A 27,557-nucleotide genomic window follows, 5' to 3' on the forward strand; every position below is an offset into this window, starting at 1 on the left:
GACAAATCACGCTGCTTCGATTTCCATCTTCTGTCCTACCTTCCTCACCAGACTAACCAGCCTGAGGGGGGTGGCCTTTTTTCCTTCTTTTTTTAAATACAAATCACCAGTGGTATTGTTGTTTTTAAGTGGTGTATTAAAGTGTTTTTAGAAACAATCACCATATAGAAGTGTAACTTTGAAAAGTTAAAATAAATATTTTTTCAAGTTCCAACCAGGTCTCAAACGTTGATTTTTTCCAATGGAAGTCGACAGAGCAGGTTTAACAGGCTTTACATGGCAAACGTCTGACTTCCCATTTGCAAACTTTAAAAAAATAAAAGAAACAAGCCATTTTAAATCTGTGGGGGTGGGGATGAAAATCTCCACAGATTATGAACCGTACAGGACAAAGATGCTTATTTTGGTAGTTAATAACTTTTTTTTTTTAATAATTGATCCTATTTATTACCCAAGTTTAAGTGATGCAATCCTAAAAAAACAGCAAATCTGGAAGAGAGCACATCTCAAACTGGGATAATCTAATCTATTTAAGCAGTGCTGGTGAGAGGAGATTAAGAGCCCACAGTTGAGAGTAATGCACAGAAAAATGGCATAAAAAATTTTTATTTTAAGGAAGATCAAAAAATAAGATGTTCACAGAAATTTCACCAAATGATATCAAGAAGTTATTTGAAGTTTTCGGGGTTATTTCCTAGTAATCTAAATTGTGCACTGCAATTTGTATGGCTCAGAATCTGGAAAGTTTGGGTTGCAGTGCCACGTTCCCAGCTAAAATGTTTTTATGGTGAATTTGCAGTCTCCCAAGAATTAGATGAACTGACAGCAACACCATGCTACACCTCACCCAGGTGCGCTGCAGTCTGCTCAACTACTGGATATAATAATCATCTTGGCCTTTAATTTTCATCATACAGTTTTTCCTTTCTCTTTGCAAAGTTACATTTTAAAATACCTCCGCAGATGAAGTATTAAAGCGTGAAGTACTCTTGCCAAAACCTACTTTCCTGGCAACCTGAAGATGGGGGTTAGCCTCTTGAAACATCAGCCAACATAGAATTAGAGAGGCAGTTAGCCAGCATTTTAATAGCATCTTATAGGACAGTCTTTATATGAACCCTTTCATGTTCTTATATTTTGCAGTGAAGAAAACTCAAAGGGGTGGTAATTCAACATTGAAATTATACTGGATATTTTCATTTGAACGTCTCCATTCTCTGGGTAAGGAATCAAAGGGGAGGCGAGTGGAACAGAAGAGGCAATGTAACTCATGAATGCAAAAATCTCAAAAAGCAAGCTCTCCCCCCCTCTCCCCCCCCCGCTAACGTACTCTCTTTGCAAAGGGGAAAACCCCAAAGATTTCAGCCGTCCATGAAAGGATGAGACTTTATAAGGAGAAGTAGGTTAACTGTTTACAGATTTACTCGTTAGCTTTCTGTTTTTCCATAGGTGCTTTACTGGAAAGAAGTTATCAGCTAATTTCTGGTTAGGAATGTTCTCCTTAAGCACGGGAGTTCTGAACCTATTCACAGCAGGAAGGAAACACTTTTTGAGCTAAAATTTATGACTCCTAGTGACAAACTCCCACTAAGAACAATGAAAAAGCAGGTTACGCCAGTTTTTACAGGACAGCAACAACAAACTCGTGAAGGCTGTCCATTTTTGCACCCCAGCCATCCTATTTTCCACAGCAGTCTACAGTCTTTTGCTCTCAGATAAGCGCAAGGACTGAAAACTTAAAGGCTCCATGTACCTTAAAGTCACTTGTGGGTAATTAAGGTCTTTCAATATTTATTTGTACGGTAGACGAGAGAAGGGGAATTAGGAGTTTCATTTGAACATTACTATAGTTGCCCTTCCTTTGAGGAAAAAGTCAGAGACTGTATGATACTAAAGTAAAATACTTATTAAGTAAATTACTTCTCCTTTCCTCTTCTTTTTGAAAAAAGATGGAGAGGACAGATGGACAGTCATAGCATATCTTGTATTACCATCTGCTCCAGGATGCAGAGTCTGCTAGATGCTATTAAGGGCAGCCTGCAACCCTCTTTTGCCTCCAACTGTATTCTACCAGCACTAGCCTCCTCTAATCACTAATATATCTGCTCTTACATTTCCCAGGTAGGCTTCAAAGGGATTGTTTTTTTCCTACAATCCCAGGCGCTGTGTTACCCCAGATCACTGCCAACTCTCCTGCTGAGAATGCCGTATGAATGGCACACCTCGAACGTGAATCCTGGATATACACATTCAGGACTGGGAAGAAAGAGAAAAGAAAATCAGCATGGGAAGGGAGGTTGTGTAAGGTATCAGAAAGCAAGATCAAATTTCACTGTATCATACAACTAAATGGTTCAGATTGCTGTGGTTAGACTATTTATCCAGGGCTTGGGGAAAGGAAGGAGACTAAGCTTTTTAAGATGATCTCCATTCTGATTTCCTCTTGCACCAGGTCTGTGTCAGACCCCCCTGACCTCAGTTTCATTCTTCCCGTCTCCTGCCCTGGCTTACTTCCAGGAGTTGGTTACACTGCAGCTCTAAGGGGGCTGCACAGAATAAAATGTCTTTGGCAGCGTTTCTGGCCCTGCTTCTTCATTTTTGTTCTGTTTTTAAAAGTTACTAATAGTTTATTTAAGAGGAGGAGGAAAGAAGAATGTACCCTACATGCCAGGGAAACTTTTTCTTCTGGATTCTCATAGTGGCTCTTTGCCTTAAAAGGCAATCTTTGCTTGGCCTCCGGATGCTGTGCTGTAAACAGTCGGTGCCAAGGCATGGCAGGCATGTTAAGGATGACAAGTGCCATAACGTTATTTCATAATGCTGCTTCTCAACAAAAAGCCCAAAACGTTCTGTAGGGCCAAACTGAGTTCCAGCTGGGGCTGCTGGCACAGCAAGGAGAACTTGAGACAGATGCACAGTGTGTGACGGCGCCCCCAGTACGTGGGGCTTTTCCGTTCCCTTCCGGGGTGTTCCCCACCCACCCCCTCACTCTCTCCTCTTGCTTTTCATCCCCCAGCGCTAGTTCAGTGCTTGCCACAGCAGCACGCAGTGGTGTGTCAGCTGCATGTTAACTGCCTTGGAAACACAGCGCTGAATCTCCTGTGCAGTTGGTGGTGCCCAGGTACTACTGCAGCTCCCCCTTTCTCTTCTAACCCTGGGAAGAATGACTACTGAGGCAAGGCTGGGCTTGCAAACAGCTCAGTTAATGCTACAAAAATGTGCAGAGTGCGTTCTTGTGGTAAAACATGCTGGACTAGAGTTTCCTTTTTTTCAGCGTACCTGCCAAAACTCCTCCCCCCAAACCTAAGAGGATGCATCTAGCCTCTCCAGTTGCCTTTGATGAGGGCCGTCTGACTATAATCCCTGCACTGGTCCAGGTTCCTCTCCAGTCAGCACTCCTGGGAGGGGCTGGAGGGGACTGGGTTGCGGGAAGTGATGTCAGATAGAAGAAGAACAGATTATTTATTTCTAGGAGCCAGTGCTGCAATTTAGGAATCAATCAGCAGCAGAAACACAGAAAATTCTCTTATCCAAGCAAATACCCTGTTCTTTATTTTCATCTGTCCTCTTACCTTCATGCCAAAAAGCCCTCATGTATCCAAATCAGTCAGTGCCAAAAAAAAGTCTCAGCAAGATTCTTTTCCTAAAAGATTTAATACAAGTCCAATTTTTTGGTAATTTGGGGATGAGGAAAGAAAAAGGGCACAAACCTTTCCTAATGTTTATTCTCAAGAGCTCTATGTGCAGCCAAATTAGGTCTGTGGTAAAGGAGATTCAGGAGGTCACAGATTAACAGTGTTGCAACAATTAATTTAGCCAGCGCTTAGAACAAACCACAGAGCAGAACACTGCGTCATGGGTCCCTTGGGTGCCCAAGTCTGGAGCGCCTAAGAGACTGGGGGCGAGGGGAAGAGAGAGAAGATTGTTGCTTTTGCTATTTTTACCTCCCCGGTTGTGGGCAACCTCTCTGGCTGAGAAAGTAAGCCAAAAATTGAGCAGGAAACAACAAATCGCAGCTATGCCCACTCTGCCTGCTTGAGCACGTGCGTGTTGTGCTGCTGTGCGCGTGCTCCCTTATTTGCAAATTCTCCCCCCCGAAAGGGCACTGAGAGCAAGCCTTGGCGCAGAGCGCACGGGAACGCGACAGGACATCCCGTGTTGACTCCCCATGGCCACTTTCCAGAAGTATCTCTGTCATGTGATTTCAGAAGTTCATCAGCTGAAATCATGGGCAGGAGCCCTGTGATTTAGGGTTTGTTTTGTTAAGCTGCAATTCATTTCAGTCACCAGGCACGCACTTCCAAAACCAAAGACCCACACACAGTACAAAGATAAGGAACCTCCTGAAAAGCATCATTCTTTAAAAGAAAAATCTCATTTGTATTCTTACAACAGATAAACACGTCCTCTGCACCCTACAAGAGGCTTGCTAACTACTGCTCCCATACTGCAGCTAGATGGTAGGAATGGGATTCATTTCATCTGACCACAGATACCTGGATATGTAAATGTTTGTATCTGAATTAGCTCTCTAAAGTCCTCTTAAAGTCAGCAGAAAATTTTTTTCTGTAGTTGAAAACATCTCGGTCCAAGGTAGAGATCTATAGCATAGCTTAAATTTCTTTGGTTAAAACCTATAAGCAAAGGCGAACAGCGTCTCTCAACTGAGAGCAGACAATGGCAGAAATATAGAGCCTGGCTCTGTTAGAGATGGTATTTGCTGTAGAGGGGAAATCTCTCACAGCAGGCGCTATGAAACAAGGAAGAGTGGGAACGGTGATCTTCATTAAGATTTAGATTATCAAAAAGTAAGTTTTGGTTTGTGTTTTAAGTCCCTTTACGCTACAGGGAAGGTAAATCCTATATGATTTATTATGTTATTCAAAATAGTGTTTTTTCAGCACACGATTTGAAATCCCCCTGGAGGCCAAAATGACTGCTTCTAAAGAGCAAGGAAAAGCTAAAACCAATCCAATTGGCAAAAAAAAAAAAAAAAAAAAAAAAAGAGAGAGAGAGAGAGAAAGAAAAAAGAAGAAAAGAAAAGGAGAGAAAGAGAGAGAGGAAGATAAAGTAAGCATCCCTCATTTAAGGTTTTCAGACTCTGCAAAGTGAAAGAAAATGTAAATGCCCAGGGGTAAAAGTATGGAAACTTCTTAATTAACATATCTGTTACCTGCATGTTTTCAGGCATGCTTACCAACTTAAGCAGCAATTTTGTTTGGTACTTCTCTCCTGTAATCTTCTACTTGCACGCAATAAAATAGAGTTATTTTGACTTTAAAATCATGACTAAATTCAAGTTCTGACAGCAGCTGCCCCTCCTGGTTATTCTGATGCAGCCCTCTTATCTTTCCAGGACAGCACATGCAGACGAGTACACCTCAGGCTGCCTTTGCAGGGCAGGAGTTCACCGCCAGAACTATTACCAGGCAGGATGTGTACACCACTGAAGTTACTGTTCGTATCTTCCAATCCTAAAGGATTTTGTAGAGCTGGCAGATTGCAAAGCTATCTTTATTTCTACACCGAGCAAATTTGATTTGGAAAGCTCATGGCCTCATAGATGTGGGATTTCACAACGTAGCTTACACAGAGTTGCTTTTCAGAGTAGAACTGTGCGTTAATAGCCAGGAATTATTTCACCATGGCAACCTGGCTTTAGCACTCAGACTTCATGCTATATAGCCCAAGACATACAAATGCAGACAGTCTTCTCTGCTCAGAGGGCATCACGGTGCAAACAGGTTTGTCTTTGTACACAAGTGTTTTACTTTCCTCACTGCCTTTTTCCCTTGCAAGTCACCTTTGTACTATGTGAAAACATTTATCTAACAATACAGCAACTGGTTTTAGGTATTACCGTAGCCTGAGGAAAATCTATCATAAAGCAAATACATCAGAAACGCAGGCCAAGCTCACGATCCCCAACCTTACCTCTGTATTATGCTTTGGAGAACGGGTACAAATAACGTTTAATGTACACGTCATCTCAATTTTACAATTGTCAACTTTTAGAAGTCTACAAGAAGGCTCTGAAATGTACTTTGGAACTATGCTGTGCACTATGAAAGGAGGCAACTATGGACTGCATGACAGTCCCCAAACAGTTAATGAAAATACTTAAGAGTCTGTGCTCTCAGTAGATAAATATTTTTCAACATGGTGCAACATGTCAGCTCACAGCTGAGCTCAGTCCTAGTTGTTGTCTCTCTTCAGCTCCCCAGAGGCGAGGAACAGTAAAGGGCTGTCTTTTTTACTTCCGGCAGGACTGGGCAAGTTGCAAGTATTTAGGCACAAAAAGTGTCTTGCATTGGAAGGATAAGTAAGTTATTTTTGTTGGGAAGAGGGTGAAAACAAATTCATCAACTGCCTTCTGCATCTGTCTTGCTACTTCACCATATATGCTGTTCCACCTTTGAAACGTCATCTATAAGCAATCACATCAAAAGCTGGATTTCAACAGCTGAATCTGTCGCATAAACACAATCTGTTTTACATCTAAAAGAACTGCAAGAGGACTTAACAGAACAGAAGTGTTAGGGCACCAAAAGTGAGAGCGTACACAGAAACATGGGTAGCAAGGTATGACTTCAAACATCTTAGCTTTTATGTAGCAGCTTCAGTAAACAATAACAAAGTAAATTAGACAGAGCATGGAAAAAGGTCATATTTTTTTCCTCCCCCTATTCACAAGCAATTTTGCCTGCCTGCACCTGTAAACTTATTTTTAAAGCATTTGTACTAGCACACACATGTGCGCATTGCATTGAGACACACAGCTGTAGGGAATTCAATTACCTACAAAGCCATTAGTTATTGAACACGTTGAGCAAAGAAAATCAGTGTGAAGCAGCAGCCCCACCTGGAATTTAGACCCTGTATCAAGCTGTACAAACTCATTCCTCACACTTTAAATGAATTACACATGTTTATTAGAAGCATAACTTAATTGCTAGAAGTTACCAGAGACCATCGTCACTTCTCTCTCAACAGCAGCTTTAAAGCTCAAGAATGGATTTTTCTTTTTTTCTTTTCTTAATAGTTTGCCTTCAGTTTAAACTAAAGCTAGTTCAGGGAAGTCCCACCTTTCCTGGCATGCCTCAGATCAGATCCGATGATAGGAAACAGTACCTTTCAGTCTTAATTTATTAACTGTCTTCTTAAACAGAAGAACTGAAATCCACAGTTAAGACGACACAAATTGAATCTCCTCACAGGGTAAGGGAGAATTCAAGGCAAAAGGAATCAAAGCATTATCTTAATTAGATAACTTCATTAACAAATGATATGTACAAAAAACATTCACTAATCTAACCATGTAGTTAATTTTTAAACTTTGCAACACAACTCTGCGATTCTCTTCAGTTTGGTCATCAATAGTACACAGCTGTTTGAGTATTTCCTAGAAAACAGCATGTTTAAATTTTGCTGTATACACAGCAGAGAAAGAAAAAAAAGTTTTTAACAGAATCTCTAATTATGGAATCATGGGGAGAAGTGAAGAGTATTTCAATGACTGATGGAAAAAAGTGATAGGGAGGATAAGAGTTTAATTACTGGCACAGTTGTATCAACCAGTGTTAACTGGCTTATGGGATGGCAGTGACCATCCTGACCCTGATTTCTTAACTTTTCAGAAATGGGAGCCTGAAAAGCTTAAGTGGAAGCATCTTTACAGATGTGTACTGACCCACTAACAATCTGAAAAACAGAAATAAAGATATATTCAAACTTACTATTTTACTTTCCAGGACTTGCTGAAATAGAAATTCATTATTTTAATGAAATGCTGAAAACACTGCTAAGGAATTAGTTAAGGAAACCTACCGTACTAGTAATTTTCAAAACTAAACATTCAAATTAGATGAGTATCTGTGTGCTTAATTTGTTTCATTCTCTATTGCACATGCAAATGACAAGCTGTATCTTTAACTGTTCACGTGGATTTGCAATTAAGCGGTTCATACAAGCAGACACTAAAACATGAGCTTCTTTTCAAAATACAGTACAAAGTCATGCTTTTATGCTAGTTTTTTTTTTTTTTTAAATCCATCATCATGCCTCAAAACAAGGGGTGAACGTGACCAACTACTTTTCAAACGCAGACTGCGTTGCTTGCCGGGGAAGACCTGTTTCAATTCATGACAGTATTACATAGTTTATATTAGTTTTGTATCGATGTAAACATGCTTGCTAGAGCACATGTGCATTATTTTTTTCCACTGCAAAGAAAGGAAAGATGATTCCGATAAAGTCGCTGTCAAGAGAATAGTTTACTGTCATTATCGACAGTAAACTTAAAATTATTAAGTTACTTTTTAATACTTAAGTCCCTACCTCAGAACTCATTACGAATCCTTCTCAGAAAGCTTATAGCTGAAATCGGTTAACACGTTAGTTGGCTGGACTGCTAATAAGATGTCGATGACAAAACAAAATTCTGTATTTGAATAATGTGCCTAGACTTAAAAAAAAGGTTTTTCAGTAGACAAAGCAACAGAAAAATAACTATTTCAGCTGAGACAGAATGTAGTTTCCCATCTAGTCCATGCAGATGGTGGGTTAAGACCCTAACTTTGTCTTCCCCCTGAACAGGTTTATTCTAAAGGAAATAATAAAGGCATTCACATTTAAACTGAGGACTTATACAATGAAGAATTGGCATAACGTAGCTTACCACAAACTTCTTTTCCCCTGCCTTGCCAAATGCATCCTTCTGATGGTTAGCATATATCCATATAAGCTTTTGGTATTCTTTTTCTTGGATTGATGGGTCACATTGCACTGAATAGCAAATTTGAGTTAGGTGTCCAGTTCGGGAGTGTGACTGGAGCTACCAAGGGCACCTGAGATCATCTCGCCTGGCATGTGAATTTAGAAATCCCCATAAAGAAACCCAAACCTCCTTTGTTCTAACTCCATCCTACTTCGTATGGTCTTCCGGGGTTATTTTTTCCAGATATTCAGCTGTTCTGGGAGTTTCAATATTCTGTCCCTATACTTGCCTTTCTGAGGATAGACAGCCCTGTCCATTGCTGATTCTTCTTTAAAAATGTGAATTAATAAAAAACACGCAAATATCCACGATGTTCCTTTCATCTGGGATCATCTGCTAAAACCAGTCTTTGTTGTCCAATTCAAAACCACTTCTCTAAATTTCATTCAGCCCCTGAGAGCATTTTCAGATAAGCTCAAAATAACCCAGCTCCAGGGTTAAATGGACTCAGTTCACTCATAAAACTGATTTTTCTTCAGAAAGGTGGATGAAAGAGTTTGTCCGTACACCCAATACCCTTCTCTTTCCATAGACTAGGTGCTGGCAGTTCTTAAACGAAAAGCAAAGGCACACCTGCTTTAACAACAATTTGCAGAAGTCTTGCTTGAGATTACGTTGAGCCCCACAGCACCAGGGATTAAGAAAAGGGATGAAAAATACTCGATGAAAGAATTCTTTAAAGCTCACATTTTGGTGTGGTCCCAGAGACAGATGTATGATAGATGTACAGATAAATCTTGGCTTACCCATCTTAGAGACAGAGTAACAACTGGCGGGAGACTGCACTCCTAACAACACAGTTTAACAAAGATTATCAAGAATGGAACGAGAAAGGCTCTTCTAGCGAGGAAGTGCTTTTTTCCTACAAAACTAGTTGGTAAAGAGCTTGGGGTGGGCAGATAGCTTGAGATACCACAGAGCAGTGGATAGAAATTTGAGTGAGAAACAGATATCTTCTCCATAAATAGCAGCACTAGAAAAATGAGCTATTACAACACAGGAAATAAAGAGGCAAACCAGGAATTCTAGTAAACTCCTGGAAGGATGAACGTTGTGTATTCCTACTCTTTCTGCGCACAGAAATTGAAATCATCTGCCAAGCAGAAACAAGCAGGAGCTAAGATGAGGAGCAAATCCTGTAATGAAACAGATACGTACCAAGGAAATATGAGATAAAAGAGGACTGAATAGTTTCAGAAGTTCAAGATTACAATAAAATCTATTCTTCTCAAATTGTCCAGGAGTGATCTTCAGAAAAAAGAAATATACTCGTCTCCCTAGAACAGAGGAGAACACTGCTGATCCTCAGGTAGGCACCCTTCCTACATTAGCTCTAGAGACACCTTAAAGGGTTATTGCAAAACACCAAAGTAAAGAATTTTAGTAGTCATCTCCCTCTGGCTATCACTTCACAGGATGTAGAACACGTAACCAAAATACAGCTCAACGTTGTAAAATATCTATGAAGACAGACACCGACTTCTTAAGTTAATACACTGTACACGTTTCACAAACTTTTATAAACGCACCAGGGTCATGACACTCCTGCAGCAAGTGAAGAAACAGACAACTATCCCAAAGAAATGGAGGAAAGCGTGGCTCACTAGGCTACTAATAAGTCACAGCCTCTTTCTAGAGCAGGACTTCAAATCCTGTGCTCCAAGAGGGAGATCGGGTTGTCTTTGACAGAAGAATCTCACAGCTCTTTCTGGGCCTCAGTTTCAAGCAGAGCATTCTAAGTTTTGCAGCCACCACCAGAAGTGACGTTGCTACCTGCATACACCAAGATGCAAAAACCTGGCTGAGCCAGGAGAGCGGGCGGCCCGCCTGGAGAGGCTCTCCCAGCTGACTGCGTCCGCTCGACTGGCAAAGCAGCTCGGGCCTGCTCTCGCCACTCCCTGCTCGGTCTCTTGGATAACAACCAACCTCCAGAGCACTTCTGTGCTAACCCTGAACTCGCAGACACCAAAGACACTGCACGTTGCCAAAAGACAAGTGTTACTGCCCCACAACGTCATTTGTTCTTCTCTGAGCGGCCCAGCGAGAGTCCAGAATGACCGTCACTGAATACGAAGTCACCTCTTATTATAGAAAATTCAGTGAGACACAGCATGACAATTGGGGATGTCAGTTGCCCTGAACCATAAACATTTTGAACTATTTTGGTGCAACAGAAAGTTATGGGAAGGAGAAATACAAAGAACAGGATAAAAACAGCTTACATGGCTCTGAATAGCATTTTGCCTATAGACCTTTCTGGTACCCCCTCTCCTTTCCTTCTCTTTTTCCTAGCCCCTCAGGCTTCTAAATTAGTCACATTATGAACATTAGACAAGGTTATCACTAGTTAGCCCCTAATACTGCACCCTGCACTAATTTTTTCTTTTTTAAAATGTTTCAATCCAAACTAGCATAAAATAGGATTTATTTTTTAAATATTTGTTTTAGTCTGGTCTATGTATGTGAATCTCACTGAGAACTAACCAAAACTACCTTTGACAATATGGTTCAAGGCAGTGGGAACAAGGCATCCATACCACACATACTCTGCTGCTGTTCAGCTATGTCCTGTTTTTGGAACACACATAGGAAGACTTTGCATGGTCACTGAAAAACAGAAACTAATGTCAAAATTAAGCTGCTTTCTTTCTGATCTTGCTCCGAATTAGTTGAGGAAGATAAAAGGAATTTCATTTTTAAAAATTTCTAAGTGCTATAAATATATAGCACAATGCAGGGCAGCTATACAATTTGCAAATTTATCTGTGATCAACGCAATCATTAGCACACTATCACTCAAGATAAATCACGACATTCCTGAAAGATACTTGTAAAAATACCACTTTGTTAGTAATGCTAACTGCAAACCTACCCCAAAAAGGTGGGGCTTTTTTGGGTTCCTTTCCAAATCAATGCCTGTACACAATGCTGTAAAAAAGGGAAGCTCTCAAGAGAGAGAGAAGGTTTAAATCATCTATTCCCACCCTCGCCCTGGAGCAGGTGTACACATCACACATCCTGTACTGGATCAGAAGTCATTAGACGACATGCCAGCCTCCACGACCATGTATCACTGATTATTAGTCAACTGTTCCAGAGCGATTAGGTTTCACTGGAGGCTTAAAAGGAAACATGCTGACAATGAAGCTGCCTGGTAAGCGAATCCTGAGGATTGTTCGCACAGGCCCTGAAGTGCCAAGCCCAGCACACGCCACAGGCACAGGGCTGAGCTGCGCCGGAGCGCCTCGGCCAGGAGTCAGACACGCGTACAGAGAGAGGAAACTGTGTCCTGGGGTCATCGGCGCACTGCTTCAAAGAACGATTGCCAGTTCAAACGCCCAGCTCCGTTATCTCCAACCAACAAAAAGGGGAGAAGGCGCAGCTGAAATTTACTTCCACCTCTACTGTTCAACGCAAGTTAAAAAGCACACCTCTGCAACAAAGCTAACAGTAATTGGCTGATTTGCCAAAAACTTGAACAGTTAACTACATTGAAGATGTTTTAAAAAGTAGAATGACATTTAAAGTTTTTATGTTATTCTTTTTTCCCTTTCCCCCTCCCATCTCTCCCCAGAGCCGCCAACTTGCAGAAAACAAAAGAACCGGAGTAACTGCACCCATGTTGTTTTTTCCTTCCCAACCACGGGCTAAATAATTACACAGAATTCATTAACGGAGAGGGAAAAATATGAGATTAACATATTTCAAAAACATCTGAAGTGAAATGAACGCCCTAATTAAACGCTACGCTAAGAACATACACAACTTCATCTCAGCTATGCCATGATTACTTCATAAGGGGAGACGACAATTTTCTAATATTTGTTACCTTTGTAAATCGTTAAGAAAAGTGTGTAATCTTGGTCCTGTCCCTTAAGTGTTAAATGCAGTTTGCTGATCCATGTGACAAAAGATACAAGCATTTCCAGATCTCTTCATAGTTGAATCGCCAGTAATTTAAAAGAACAATAAACCTAACAGTAGGTTTCATAAAAAATTAATTAGAAAGAGACTGACAGCACATCTGTTGCTTTTGTCATCTTATTTCCCCTTTCTGGTTCAGCTGTCTGCCCCCACACTGGTTTTCACCTCTTCTCGGGTTCCTGTATCTTTCTTTGGCTTCTCATGAATCCTTTTTGCTTTCTCATGAATCCCTTCTTGCTTTCTTCCTGTACTGATTTTCCCTTTGGCAACTATTACTGCTAGCGTGTGACATACACACTATTTGGCGCTCGGCTGCTACAGAGGACTTAGACTACAATACTAAGCAATATTAGTGAAAGCAACGTGAACGTTACAAGCCTTAAGAGAGCAAGTTAGCTACAAGAGTATAAAACTCATTTAACTATTGTAGAATGCATTTGTTACAGAGGAAAATCATACCAGTAAGTATCTCACTGCAACAACTGAGACTGGTAATTCACAACCAATAAAACCCCCAGAGACACAGAAACGGGGGACTACTTAAGAGAAAAGACAGGCGCTTTACTCCTTGCCCGCTGCAAATTTCTGCAAGTACTGAGGGCGGAGGGGAGGCACAATGATGATGATGATGATGATTCCCGGTTTTGCCAGTGAAACTAGACTAAAACACACTAGGCTGTTTATAATGTCAGGCTACACATAAACAAAATATCCTTTGATCACATCCCCAAACAGTTTCAAGACCTGATTAACAGAAGAAAAACTACTTTATCCTGAAGTTCAGCACCGTTTCATCTTCTGTGCAGACTACAAAAGAATTCAATCAAGCACTGTTGCAGAAGGCCGGGGTTAAAAGTGGTATCAAATACACTTTGTCCCCCGCTTACTTTGAAATAGCTGGTAAAGCATTATAATAATGGTGCGATTCATCTCATATTGCCTCATATGCCTACAACACAAAGGTTGACAGGTGAGCTAGCCACTCTTTATCAGACTTGCATTGCACATCTGCTTTCATGCAAAATGAACGGCTTTGTCAAACTGCCTGTTCTCTACCCAGTATAAAGCAGACAAAGCTTAGCTCTGGATGTCTACACTCAAAGGAATGCCATCACAGCTGCCAGCAACAAGCCACCTTTTTTAGCCTAAACCGGGTCCCACAGGGATTCTTCTTTCAGTATCACTGGGCTCACACTTTTCAAGAAGCACAAACACATGATTTCTGCAGCAATGAGACCCCTGTCAGATCGATTATTTACCTAGGCTGCCAGCCAGTAGCTGAGCACTTACGCTGTCTGAACTCTTTGCAGAACATGGTGAGTTTATCTGTTTTACAAACATAAACTGCAGAAAAATAAGATGAAGTAACATACATAAGGCATCTGAAGTACGTCCAAGAGGAGAAATAAGAGTCCCAGTCTATCATCCAAAGAAAGTTTTTGTGACTTCACATTTCTCTCTGATCAGGTAACAAGAGGTGATAACCCAGGATGAAAAGACACATTAAAAAAGAACTACTGGAAAACAGTACTCACGCTCCTTTAATAACAGCTTTAGCTAAATAAAGCTATGCTATTATTTTCTATGTCCCAAATATTTCCTATAGAACAGCAACTTTTTCCTGCTTTCACAACAGTTTTATAATATATGTTGAAAATAAACCTCAGAAAAAAGCTAGAGCAAGTTACGCACAATTTCTGCATGCATCCCCGTTGGAGGGGAAAGGAAGAAGTTTTATTTTCTCATACATGTGCACTGAACAAAACAAAAATACGTATGTTTCATTGACAAGTCAGAGGAAGCTACCTATACTTTAAAATAAACTGCCATAGCTGCCAAACAAAAGATTTGGCAATACCTTCCTACAGAGGCACCAATCTATTTACACCTGGGAGTGCTGCCAATAGAACAGCTACCAAAAACTTCAAAAGCTTCACAGCATGAATAGCCAGCCTCTGGCCAAAGTATTTTATGATACGAGTTAGTGTGTAACACCAATTATAAACCCCCCTCCCAAAATTTCTAAGAAGGGATGTAAAATAGTTCTGAAAGGTTACACTTGTTAAAAAGCTGAAAAAGAAACCTAAATTCTTCAAAAATAAGTTCCTGCAGAAAATGTTAGTTAACACAAAGACATGAAGTACAGCAAGACAGTATTTCTTTAAAAACCCACTGCAACAAATGCTCGAGTCTGCTCCAAGTCCACTAAATTTCTTTAGTTCAAGGCACAGCTAGATCTCAGTCATTTTCTTCCACTTTGTGATCAGAACGCTCTAACTGAATAAAAGGTCTCCTCTAAGCTACTTTGGGGAGAGAAGAAACATGAGTCAACAACGTAAGAGAGGAGCGATGTTTCTGTTGACAAACATTTAACAACTGGCAACAGACAGCAGGAAACGGGCACAAACAAAAGCTTGCCAAATAAAGTTACGCTTGAGCAACAAGGCTCCTTTTCGGAGCAGCACAGATCTGAGAAAATATCCGAGCACATTTAACTGAAATAAAGAGCTCCAGTTGTCCAAGAATGAAGCTGTTAGTCCTAATATTTGTGGTGACATTTTCCCCTCGAATCAGAATCGGTCAGAACTCCCCCGATCAAATTACTGCGTCCTTTGCCAAACAGTCTGGTTTTGGTCTCTGTAGTCATACACATCCCGATGCTCACACAAGCCCTTCTGAGCCACATGAGCAACTTTTTCCCCTCATCTGAAGATATGTTTGTATAAAACACGCCAAAGCAAACGCAGTCGTTGTCAGAGTCCTTATTTGACGACTACTAATGAAAAGCCAGGACCTTCACCGTCTCCTTATGTCCTGGAAATTTAGTTTAGACCACAAACGAAACTTCACGGCAGTGTCATGCGTGGACAAGTGCTTCTGCTTAAGCAGCTATCAGTAGTCAAACTTCCACCCTCCCAGAGAGCTACGCCAGAGTCCAAGGGAACCGAGAGCCGCCTCCCTCCTCCAGGCACGAGAGGACCGAGGACAACAAGGCGGCCGGGCCGGCTCCGTAACCCGCGCCTTCCAGCTGCTCCCTCGCCACCCGCCGCGACCCCGCAGCCGCCCTTACCGCAGCACTTTGCCCACCGCCTGCAGGACCATTTTGCAGCTTAGTCCGGGTTTGGGGCTCTGGGCGAGCACGGGCCGATCACCGGGGAGGCTGCAGTGATCCCCGACCATGGTACAGCGCGGGGCCGGCGGCAGCAGCGGGCGGAAAAGCCGGGCGCGGCGCGGCGCGGCGCGGCGCTCCGCTCCCCCCCGCCGAGCGCCCCCGGCCCGGCCCGGCCCGGCCCCCTGCCGGCCCTGCCAATGGGCCGCGGCGGCTGCCCCCGCCCCGCCCCGCCCCTTCCAGGGCGGACGAGGAGCGCCGGGCGGCCCGGGTGCGCGGCCAGGCCCCCGGACGCTGCCGCTTCTCTTGGCGGCCCCTAAGCAGCGGGACAAGCAGCCGCGCTGGCGGCAGGGTGTCGCCTCCTGACGCTGCCCCCCCGCGGCACGCCCCCGCCAGCCGGGCAGCCCCGCCGCGACCCTTGCTGGAGAGGGGAATAACGAAGCCTTTCACGAGCGAGGCTTGGCACTGCTCTTTAGGGACCGGATCACATAAATAAGGGCACGGGCCAGCAAAAGTGCGGAGCTCTGTATGTTCTGCATCAGAACTACAGTTTCACAGAGTGAACTTCGGCTGGGAAACAGCATCAACATCTTTATCAAAGGACTCTGATGAGAAGAAGAAAGGTGAAAAAGAGTAAGCCAGAAGCTGGGAGAGCCACCTTGCCGTTATGACCTGGCAGGTTCCCAGAGCTAAGAGCCAGAACTTGCGGGGTGGATGGTCCTTAGAGGGCAACAACTGATTAAGTAGGGTCCCCAAACAAGAGATCTGCAGTGCCGCACTTAAAAACCACTTTGAGTTTTCCCATACGCAGTAGCAGATCTCTAGATCGGTGCTGTATGTCCAGTTCCTCAGCCATGCCACGTAACAGCACCTGACACCTACCTTTCTGACAGGCTGCTGTGCCACTGGCTCACAGAAGTAGCATTTACAGGCAAATCACAAGAAAGAAGTGATGGGTAGGATGTAGCATGACCTAGACAAAGCCCTGAGGATACTGCTCATTCTGACATGGAAAAAACTACCTAGACTGTCTTGGAGAAAACAGTGTTTTTGCCCTTTTAACATACATCTCCCAGCACCAGGTGAACTCAGAAAGGACAGGTCTCCAGTTAGTTTACTGAACTGGCATCTTCCCCTTGCAAACAGAAGGCCAACAGCGGTCTTTAATTAAACCTAGCACAGAAAATGCCACTGCTACTGTCAGCTGAAAGGCATTATTTGCTTCAGGTGGTCAAAGTGGACTGGAATGCGGCTGCTATTTGCACAAACCTAAGCAAACCCAAGAAACGCCAGCCACAGGTCCTACTTGGAGAAATAACATGCTACTCTCCATCCCAGTGCCCCTACACAGAGAACCGTATTTTTCATTTACGCACTGCCTGCTAGTCACAGATCCGAGTCAGATCCATAAAGAACTAGTTAGGCCTGCACATCCTTGTGAAGTGGGAGGTATTTTTACTCCCACTTTTCAAGCAAGCCATAAAAGACAGAGCTTTAATGACTTCACTGATATCACACAGGAAGCCTGTGGCAGAAGACAGAACAGAGCTTAGCTTTCCACTTTGCAGTCGTGCATTTTACACAGATTATCCAAACCTTTGAAAAATCTGATGCCCACTCAGTCTTTTTCCCCAAATAAGAACAACTTGTCACAGTAACACTAATAAGCAACAGTCCTAGCAAACAATGGAAGGACACCTGCCAAGAGGGAAGTTGCGCTTTTCTTTGTTCGCCAATGAAATCTGCACAAAGAATTTTGTTAAAAATCTGTCCTGAAAACAACAAGCATGGGAGATAAGGTAGCTTAGGCTTTAATGAAAGTCTGTCTGTCCAAGATAAATTTAAGAAAAATCCAGGGGTCAAACCAAAATAAGTACAGCTCTGAGATAATGAACTGTAACATTTACCATTTAAGAAGGCTGGCCTCTGCACACCTCTGACAGCTAAGCACCACTTCTTCAGAGACAGAGGCTTCAGTGACCTTACATGGGGGCCTAGGATTAGGAACTGATGATTAAACCAAAATCAAATTTGTAAACCTAATATCAGTTCACTTTGACCTAGATAAATGACCCATATTTCTATTCTGTTAGCTTCTGGATCAAACCGATGCTTTCCTGTCTCTTTCTTCAACTATGTGTCTTCACGGCACCTTTTCCAGCCTTTCCTCCATCTGTAAGTATTCCTCTAGTCAAGCAGTATCCCCCTTTTGGATTGACTGCATGCTACAGCTTATTTGTATTACTAGATTTTATTTAAGTCGTGGGAGAAAGCAATATCTCAAGCTCAATTTTAAATGCTCCAAAATCATAAAGATGAAACTTGAGGTTATTACAGGAAGCACAACTTAAGCACGTATGCTTTTATTTATATGGCATCAATGTACAGTAACTTAAAACATATGTGCAGTATGGAGTCTCATACTTTAAACTGAAAGATTTAGAGTGTATGTGCAGACACAAATGGGTTTGCTTGAAAGCTGTTATATCCAGAAAGAGCAGTACTCTATCTAAAAAGCTGTGTATTTATTTGTACACAACCACTGGTATGCTCTCTAGCTATGCCTATTCTTAAGGATGCATATCTGCACTCTCTCAAGGCTGTGTCTCAAAGATATCTGATATTCCGGCTATTTACATCCATCATTACCTTCTTTTTTTTATCTGCCACCTCAACATTCTCTGCATGTAACAACTGCTGAGTCCAACCTGAGATTTAAGTGTGCTTCAACAGTGGCAAAGTGCTTCTTACCGTCCCTTACCCACCAGTCAAGCTTTAAAGGTCACTGAACTGTATCCTGAAATCATCACGAAACTTTTAACAGAAATATCCGTGCACGGGCCAGATACAACAGCAAGCTTTATGACAGTGGCAGTTTTACAGACGTATCAACAAAACAGTATCACCACCATACCCGATGAGTCGACAGCGGCACAGAATAAGGGCACAAAACAATACCGTAGGAAGAGCAGAGCCCCATCTCTCACCATTTACACATAAATATAGATGCTTATAGGACACCGATGGAATGTTTTCCACACTGATCCCTGCCTCTCTCAGCACCAGAGAGCGCTTTGTGATCGATGCCATCTAAACTCAAACTTCTTGTTAGGGCCTAGGCTGACCACCAAGCCGAGGAATGATATTAAGAAATATTATAAATAATACTTGGTATTTATAAACATTTTATAAGCAGCAGTTGCTCAATTACTTATTTATTTGCCCCTTTTAGGGTTCCATAAAAGTTAAGTGTAAAGCAGCCACCACAGAGATGCATACTAGTATCCAGAAGTTTGGAAAAGAAAGCAAGCCATATTAACCCAGACAAGCAAACAGTGCGGGAGGGCGGGGGGGAGATCACAACCATTATTTTGACTAAAGTACAAGTCAGCATTGAGCTATAAGAAATGAGGCCTTGTAACGTCAGATTGTAAAGGTCTGTTTTAAATTAAACTGAAGTTTACTGTGCGTCCCTGCCTGACATACAATGTTTGAATTTTGCTAGCTAATTGGCCCTTTTGTCCAACTTTCGTGTGCTTTTCTACTACCTAGCCAAGTAACCTTTCCAATTACCTCACAGTGCATCCCCAGTTCTCCGGACCAAACGCTCAAAAATTAGCAATGAAAATATGTTATCATTTAGCTTGCCTCTAAGCAATATTTATACCGAGACTACATTCGCTCTCCCTTCTGTCATTGTCACGCAGCAGCAAAGAGGCCAAGAAGAAGCGACACTAATAGACTGTAGAGGCATGAATTTTGGACAGAAGACAGATTGAGGTCAAAGTCAACTCAGTCTTAAAAGGTAGTATGGAGGTGGCGGTAGTGGACCTCTAGTGGACTTTCTTCTCTCCTATAAAGAAAGGCAGAGAAAGCTGGGCCTGTTCAGCCTGGAGAAGAGAAGACTGTGAGGGGATCTCATCAATGTCTACAAGTACCCGAAAGAAGGGTGTCAAGAGGATGGGGCCAAACTCTTCTCAGTGGCGCCCAGCAACAGGACAAGAGGCAATGGGCAGAAACTGAAGCACAGGCAGGTCCATCTGAACATGAGGAAAAACTTCTTTCCTGTGAGGGTGCCTGAGCACCGCAACAGGTTGCCCAGAGAGGTTGTGGAGTTCTCCTTCGCTGGAGATTTTCAAAACCTGCCTGGAGGTGGATCCTAGGAAATATGCTCTAGAGGACCCTGCTTGAGCAGGGGGGTTGGACTAGATGATCTGCAGCGGTCCCTGCCAACCTCAACCGTTCTGTGATTCTGTGAAGGGGAAAGAGATTTCAAGGGTATATTTTCAGCTCCTGTCTTGAAATAGCAGAAGAAATCAGTCTTCCTGACCACACAAAGTGTTGTGATAAAAGCTTTATCAACAGCAGCCACACACATTTCAGAAAGCTTGTGCATAAAAGATTGAGCTTAAAAGAAGCACCTTCTTAAGTGATAAGGTGCCTACATTTCCTGCTTTTGCAAAAGATGTGGTAACAATGACAAGTCAGTGTCTATCATCCTGCAACCACCTTCTTTGGCTTCATCAGTACTGTGGGTTTTCTTCTGCAACAGGCAGAGAAAAGAATTGGTACAAAATATTCTCACCTAATCCATAGGTGAGAATCCAACCACAAAAAAAAAAAAAAAAATCCAACCACAGCAAGAAGAACAAAATACCTCAAAACATCACTGACGCATTTCAAGGAGCTCCTAAGGGTTTATATTTTGGCATTTTGGGAGGGATGCACAAAATGAGAAGAATTCAGAGTTCAGATCAACAAAAATAACAAGGAAAAAGGAGAAAGAAAAAAGAAAGGAAAGTGAACACTGCTGAATGTGCCAAACAGAAAAATCATGATATCAAAGGTATTGTATTTCTGGCATGTGTGTAGGCACATCTATTGTACTGAAATACCCTCAAATGTCAAGTTATGCCGGGTTCATCAAGAAGTGTATATGGATGAGAGTTTAAGAACATGAATGTACTGAAGGAAGCAGCATTAATAGCAGCTCAGCGGGAGATACTCAACTCTACCAGCACTGAAAAGTACTCAAGAACTATTAAGAAAGGACAAGATGCTCAAAGTCTGCAATGGAGAAGGGCTGTGAAAGAGAAGACAGTGTTGTTTTTTTTTCTTAATTATCTGCATTCTAATCAGTCCTCCTGAGTTATCCTACCTCGAGTGACAGAAGCCACTCTGCAAAATACATGCTGTCAGGACACTTGTTTTCTGAGTGTATATTCCAGGGGACTTCATACTGTAGCTAGCAGATTCTCAATCAGTGAATTACAGGGGTATTGGAGAGAAAAATCAGATCAGCTGCTACATACCGTTACATAGCACTCCATTTTCAATGATGGATTGGGCAAGTGCTATACTGTACCTTTCTTACATAGCTAACTCTGAAATAATAAAACATCACAATGACATAGCTCAAGAAGCAGAGAGTTCCCCTCTTATTAGTTCTGCAGAACACTATGTTTGGCAATACTATATACAGGAACAATAAGCTGGAAAATACTCACAGAGAAACAGCTCAGAGAGTGTCAGTTTTGTGACACTCAAAGACAGCGGCAGCAAAAGCCTAGCAATAGCTCTGGGTGACACTGAAGTTCAAGTGACAGATGCAATCTGTCTTAGAGAGGAGGGAATCCCTCTCCTTTTCTTTCAGTGGGAGAAGAGGAGAGAAGAAAACACAAGGAAGTAAAGATGTGCTGTTGAAGCTAATACACCTCTCATTCAGAGTGCCCCAAAGGGTGTCTGTAGACACACACATCTCACAGATCAAGTCAGAGGAAAAAGTCTTATTAAATAGAGTACCTGCTGATATGCTGTATGGGCTGCTCATAGCATACTGTACAAAGTGAGATGCTTAATTAATACCATTATAGACACTGCCAGTTCCTTCCTAGAGATAACACAGGTGAGAATTTCATCTCAGATTTTACCATTCCTTTTATTTTCTTGCCCTAATTTTGAAGCTCAAACAGGCTGCACTCCAGGGAAGCACTAGTACTATATGCATTTGATACAGAAAAGCTAAAATGAAAGACTCCTTTTCCTTCCCTTCCCCAAACATGCTGGACCTCAAGCTTCATGTAAAGAGGCAAAACCTCTAAAACTTGGCTGAGAAATTCTCCCCGGGGATTTTTTAACATATTCAGAACTCCTCGCTACACGTATACAGACCTCTCCCTGTAAGTTTTACAACACAGCTACTGTTTTCGCAGACTTATGTAAATATGGCATGGAAAACAAACCTCTAATTGCAAACTGGCACGAAATTCTAGACTAAGGAGTAAAAGGTGTAATCAGCACAGGAAAGGAGGGTACCCGTGTCAGCACGGCTATTGGTCAAGACTATCTGCGCTTGGGTGGGAAAGGCACAGAAGGAAAAGGGGAAGACGCTGGGAGTGAACTGGACGAGTTTTCCCAGACAGCTAGAGATCCACTGAGGAAATACAAGTTTGTCTCTCTTGGTGCTAGGACTGGCTTCATTTCAGTACAGCAAATGATTTTATCTGGTAATGTCATATTTAGACGACAGCGTGGGGGAAAATAATTCATGAAACAAGCATGAAATTTATTCTAGGAGATTTTTCTCCAGGTATGTCTTATAACATAAGAAACACATAGCTTACATTATGTAAGATTAAACACTGGAAACTATTCATTTTAATTCCTGGCACTTACAGAACAATTTATTGGGTCCAACTTTTAAGGAGCAGGACCATAAAATCCAGAAGTCACAACATTAACTTGGTTCATACCCAGACCAACGCACGTTAGCATTCCCCATACAATTCAAAATACACACACTACATCCTGGCTAATTTTCAGTTTCTAATACCTAGCAGGCCCAGCATAGATCAGAGCTAGAGGAGGCCAATAACAGCTTCTGCCATGTAAATCATGCAATAAAGTACCTAACTTAAAACCTGAAACAGTTCAGATTTATGAAACAGATGAAAAAATTCCAGTTCAGCCTTGCAAAGCTGCGTAACTACTGTTTGCATTGCAGCAGATGAGCCAAGAGGAGGGGCCACTTTACAACTCTGAAGTAAAACCTGTTTGGTCAGTGTGCGTGTAAAGGCACGCGTCAGACGGACACAGGGCTACAGAGAGACAGAAAGACCTTAACAACTAACTCATCACACAGACTTGTCTTTACATTCAAGTTGCAAGGCTGCATTTCAAATAGTCTTGAAAGAAGCAGCATGAAGAAGATCTTATCTTTGAGGAATCATCAAATCCAACTTGCTGCTGATCGAGCATTTACAGCCCCTAAGAAAAATTAACAGCCCTTTGTCAGCATGTTAAAAGTGTGTTTTGTGAATTTCTTGCCAAAATCCTGACATTTTATAGGACAATTCATGACACACTTAAGAGTTGACTTGCCAAAATCCTGACATTTTATAGGACAATTCATGACACACTTAAGAGTTGACATAGTACGCACCAAAGAACCCTTAATGTTCTTATAGCAGCGCTGTCTTGGGCCTGTGGTACACGTCTTCCAGTTTTGCCTGCATGAGAACTCGGTTGCATCTGCAACATACACTTCAGTAGGCATGGCCTTCAAAACTGCAGAGCACAAATAAACTGCTTATTTGTTTTTTAAACTTATTACCAAAATATATACCCACTTTTCATGCTTTGATTTTCTGATAATGAAAATAGCTTATGTGCAGTCAGTAACCCATTTGATTTAAATCTCACACTTGGAGGCTGTAAAACTTCAGGTACCTCACAAAACTTAACGTGATCAAGTGACCTAGTGATGAACCTATGCGCACAAATGCGGAATACAAGTTTGAACAAAAAGTGGCAGGATAAGACAATTCCAGATTTGGCAATTCCAGATTCCTGTACACTTTTCAGTGTTCAGGCACTACACTAACATATGCTGGAAGCACACTAGTCTAATTCAATAAGCAACCAGCAGATTAAAGAAGATACATGCGTAGGATTGTTATTTTTGCATCATATTCATTGTTTCCAAGTACCATTTCTTCAAAGCCAAGTTAAGCCAGCCACGGAGTGAATTCATGCCAGTGGCAAAACACTCATGAGGAGCATCCAAAAAAGTAAAATATATAGAAACTATCACTTCTCTATGCAAAAATAATATAAAACACTCACCTGAAGTGAATTACCTCAAACCATCAGAAGCTTTCTTTTTAGGCCCAGAATATGTGAAAAGTAATTTAAAAAAATAACTAGAAAGTTATAGAGGCCATAAGAAGGTCTACTTATAGAATTGCCTTCCAAATTATGGCTGGATTATCACTTTAAAGAACAAAAAAAATGTTTATTACAGTGACATGCGCTTGCAAACCCTGCAACCCTGCTGTAAACCATGCTTAAGTGGTAATCATGGATTACGTCTTGAGAGAGAAACATAGTAAAATAAAGGAAGTTTCTAAGAACCCAAATCTCATTACATCAGGAGAAAAAAAAAAAAAAAAGGTAGAAAGCACATTGGATGGGTACTGAATTTAGAGAGCATCTTCAGTCAAGCAGGTAAAAAAAAAAAAAAAAAAAGGTGTAAAAATAATACCATACCATAATAATACCATACCAAGTACAGATCTGACTTTGAACAACACTGCTGTATATACAGCTTTTGCGATGCTCTCTTGCCCAAAATCTTTGTTTTGCCTATACAATTTGGTTTTTGGCTAGATTTACACCTCTTCCCCCATAGTCCATTATAATTCTTGAATGGATGTTTATTTACTAGGGAAACAAAGAAGAGCAATGGTTGACAGAAGAGCTTCACTGTTCCGGTTAGACAAGATTGTCCTTTGTCATGGTTTAGTAACGTAGTAAGAAAATTAGCCTTGTCTGCTCTCAAGCTGAGAAAAAAAGTCTCACTTAAGGTACCGGACTTAAATGAGGGGAATAGTTAACAAATACTGTCTACCAAGAATATTCTGCATGAGCTTCGCTACATAACAGTCTCCAGTCCAATTGCACACCCATAAAATTAAGCTGTTATAATCTACTTTTGCACGCTTTGTTTTTGCATACTTTATCTAAGTTACTTGCTTTCAGGACTATGCTCATATCAGTATTTACAGAGGCTAGGATAAGTGGGTGATAATATGATACTACTATAATTCCTACCTAGCAACTGAGAAATACTGTTATCATTGCAATTGTCATGAAACGGAGAAAAGCCATTTATGCATGCGATCATAATCACATATGGACAGGAGAAAGGGTTTTGTCAAAGAAAAGAAAGGGGATTAAGGAAGGGTTTCAGATTATCGAAAGAAGGATAGTGGCACAGGTTTCTAGGAAAACTGCATATGGTAAAGACATCATGTTTAAAAGCTGGATGAAAATTGCTTTGCAAGTAGGAAAAAGCCCTGTAATTGAATACGCATGGGCAGGCGAGAGACCCATACTTTGGGCTAAAAGCAGAGGGGGAGCAGGACTCCAGAATGCTCAAAGTCTAACTCTGCCACTCCTTCCTCTGACATGTGAGTAAAATCATTTGAGCCTTTATATCCTCTTTAAAGCAGAGATAAATATATACCAAATTTTATGTAAATACAAGTGATACACACTAGCTGAAGTATCTTAGCTCTTTTTCAGCTTTCTTCCTGGGCAGGTGAAGACGACTAGAACATACATTCATCCTTCATCTGGAGCTACTTCTGCACTTTGAAGGTGCATGATATGTATCAGGCAACTAAGCTCCAATACATAGTTAACTGAACTTTGGACATACTGGTCTAAAAATGACTTGAAACTAGGAAAAATAGACTATAATTAAACTTTCCTGAATAAGTACAGTACATTTTGCTGAGAATTGCATCATGACCAGGATGCTACTAAGACAATAAACATTTTAACCACTATTCTTAGCTTGTTAGAATATTTTTCCCATATTATAAAACCACGTACACACCCACATATGAGCAGCACCATCAATTTTTTCAGTGTTTTTACTTCAGTAAAGGAACAGTTACCTTTCCTTTCACTAGCTTTATTGTTGTTATTGTTTTAAAACAGGTAGTAACTTTTCTCCTTCATCTTTCATTATTGTTTTTCCCTTGTCTTTACCACAGTTGTCTTAACTATCTGGAAGAGGAGACCACAAAACAGGAATAAAAATTTGGCATTCTGATTCCAAAATATCCCTAAAATTTCAGCAAAATAATTAACTTCTAAATGTGTATTCAGCAGAAAAGCAGATTTTCCAGGAGTTTCTCTTGATGTTTTCATAAAAGGGATAGCTACACATCTGACAAAAGAAGAAACGGGACGTATTTCTGTTTTGCACATGTTAACCAGAAGTACTAGGAACAAAACACAGCAGCCTCCTGAAGATATCATCTACACTGCCCAAGCTCTTCCATATGTGGGCCGCAAGTATGAAACACACACAATTCTTCTGAACAGATGCAGCCCTATATCATCTTACTTATACCCGCGCATCTCTGTTGAAGAGCCAGCCAGCTCAGGGTAACCACACCTGAGCAGCAGCCACGTTAAAAAAAAGACACAGAACAACTAGGAAATTAAAAAATCAAAAGCTAACCTTATTATATTGATTTGCACAACATATTCAAGGTTCTGATTATACTTCAAAATCCAGCGTTTCATTACTTTGGCTGGAGGACGGTAAAATACAGAATGTAGATTCTGCTCACAGCTGTTCTACTACAAGTTTGTCACTCAATCTAAAACAGCTTGTGAACACTGCTAAGGATCCAGCTCCAGTCTTCCCAATCCAATCAAGTTGTTAGATACGTATATAAAGACCCAATCAGCTTCAGAAGAATTTATGCACGTGTTTATAAGTGCTATATTAAACTGGAAATTAAAAACTTTGGATCCTAACCTCTTTGAGAATCAAGTTCATTATGATGCAGTTTCCTCAAAGGGGTGAGGGAGCAAGGACATGGAATTAAAGCTCCATAGCTTTGAAGAAAATCTTACTTTGCTTCCCAATGCATGTTCTATATTTATACAATGAAAACAGGGGCAATCAAATGCAAAAGTTTCTAAAGAACCCTCCTTTTATCATAAACAAGTACAGTTGTTGCTAGTCATACGACAACGTTCAAAACACTTTGCTACTGCTGCATGTGAAAGCAATAAAATAGTGTATTCCACAGGTTAGGCTTTGTTTTGTTCATAAATCTAGGTGTTCATGCACATTCAGAACCTGACCACAGCTACACTGCTAGCCCTACTACCTTTACACCTGTTGACTAGCTGTTCTTGTACAGTACAGTTTCCTAGTTTCCTTTCCCCAACCAAATTTATAAAGAAACTAGTTGAAGGCCAATTAAAATTCCACCTAATTGAGAGGCCAATATCTGCATCTATCTCAGTTTAGATTCAAGCCACAATATAGAATAGAAACAGAAATAATAATACCATTGGTTAAGTGAAGCCCTGCCATCAATCAGCTGAACACAGCGACAAACATCCATTGCCCTGCAATCTTGGGTCTCCCAACAACAATCAGCACCACAGACCATGAAATCCTTCTGCTCTGCCTAAGGCAGGAGGGAAGGCATGGGGGGCTAATAAAGACTACAGCCTACGTTGCAAGTCCTTCAGGAACCAAACCTCCTTAGATAGGATTTTATCCTTGTAAGCAGCCAATTGAAGAAAGAATAAATTGATATGGATTCAACTGTTAGCAATAGGCAGACAAAGTGTACAGCTCCTCTTATCTTTCACCTCATACGACTATGTCTTTGTCTTCACTCATAATGGTTTGTTGGGGGACTGTGGTTTTGA

General features: G+C 41.4%; 1 protein-coding gene and 1 long non-coding RNA gene across 8 annotated transcripts in view; one reads left to right on the top strand and one right to left on the bottom strand.

The window, feature by feature from the left end:
- Nucleotides 1–2,259, top strand: part of LOC138067427 (uncharacterized) — a 36,917-nt gene extending 34,658 nt beyond the window's left edge. For all 3 annotated transcript variants that reach the window (XR_011141307.1, XR_011141308.1, XR_011141309.1), the window contains 2 exons: nucleotides 1,144–1,221; nucleotides 2,122–2,259. This is a non-coding gene — a long non-coding RNA (uncharacterized lncRNA). The remainder of the gene's footprint in view (nucleotides 1–1,143; nucleotides 1,222–2,121) is intronic.
- The window catches only part of MOB2 (MOB kinase activator 2), a 117,521-nt gene that overhangs the window by 16,195 nt on the left and 73,769 nt on the right, over nucleotides 1–27,557 (bottom strand). Inside the window, exons 1-2 of one of the 5 annotated variants that reach the window (XM_068944771.1) lie at nucleotides 3,573–3,643; nucleotides 2,113–2,256 (exon numbers count right to left, since the gene is read on the bottom strand). The exons of 2 other annotated variants lie outside the window; for them this stretch is intronic. In XM_068944771.1, coding sequence (XP_068800872.1) covers nucleotides 2,113–2,114 — 2 coding nt within the window. In that variant the 5' untranslated portion in view covers nucleotides 2,115–2,256; nucleotides 3,573–3,643. Of the gene's footprint in view, nucleotides 1–2,112; nucleotides 2,257–3,572; nucleotides 3,644–15,770; nucleotides 15,979–27,557 lie in introns of those variants that run through there. 2 more of the 5 variants (XM_068944768.1, XM_068944769.1) reach the window with 2 other exon arrangements.

Source organism: Struthio camelus, chromosome 5, assembly GCF_040807025.1.
Source record: "Struthio camelus isolate bStrCam1 chromosome 5, bStrCam1.hap1, whole genome shotgun sequence".
Lineage (NCBI taxonomy): Eukaryota > Metazoa > Chordata > Aves > Struthioniformes > Struthionidae > Struthio > Struthio camelus.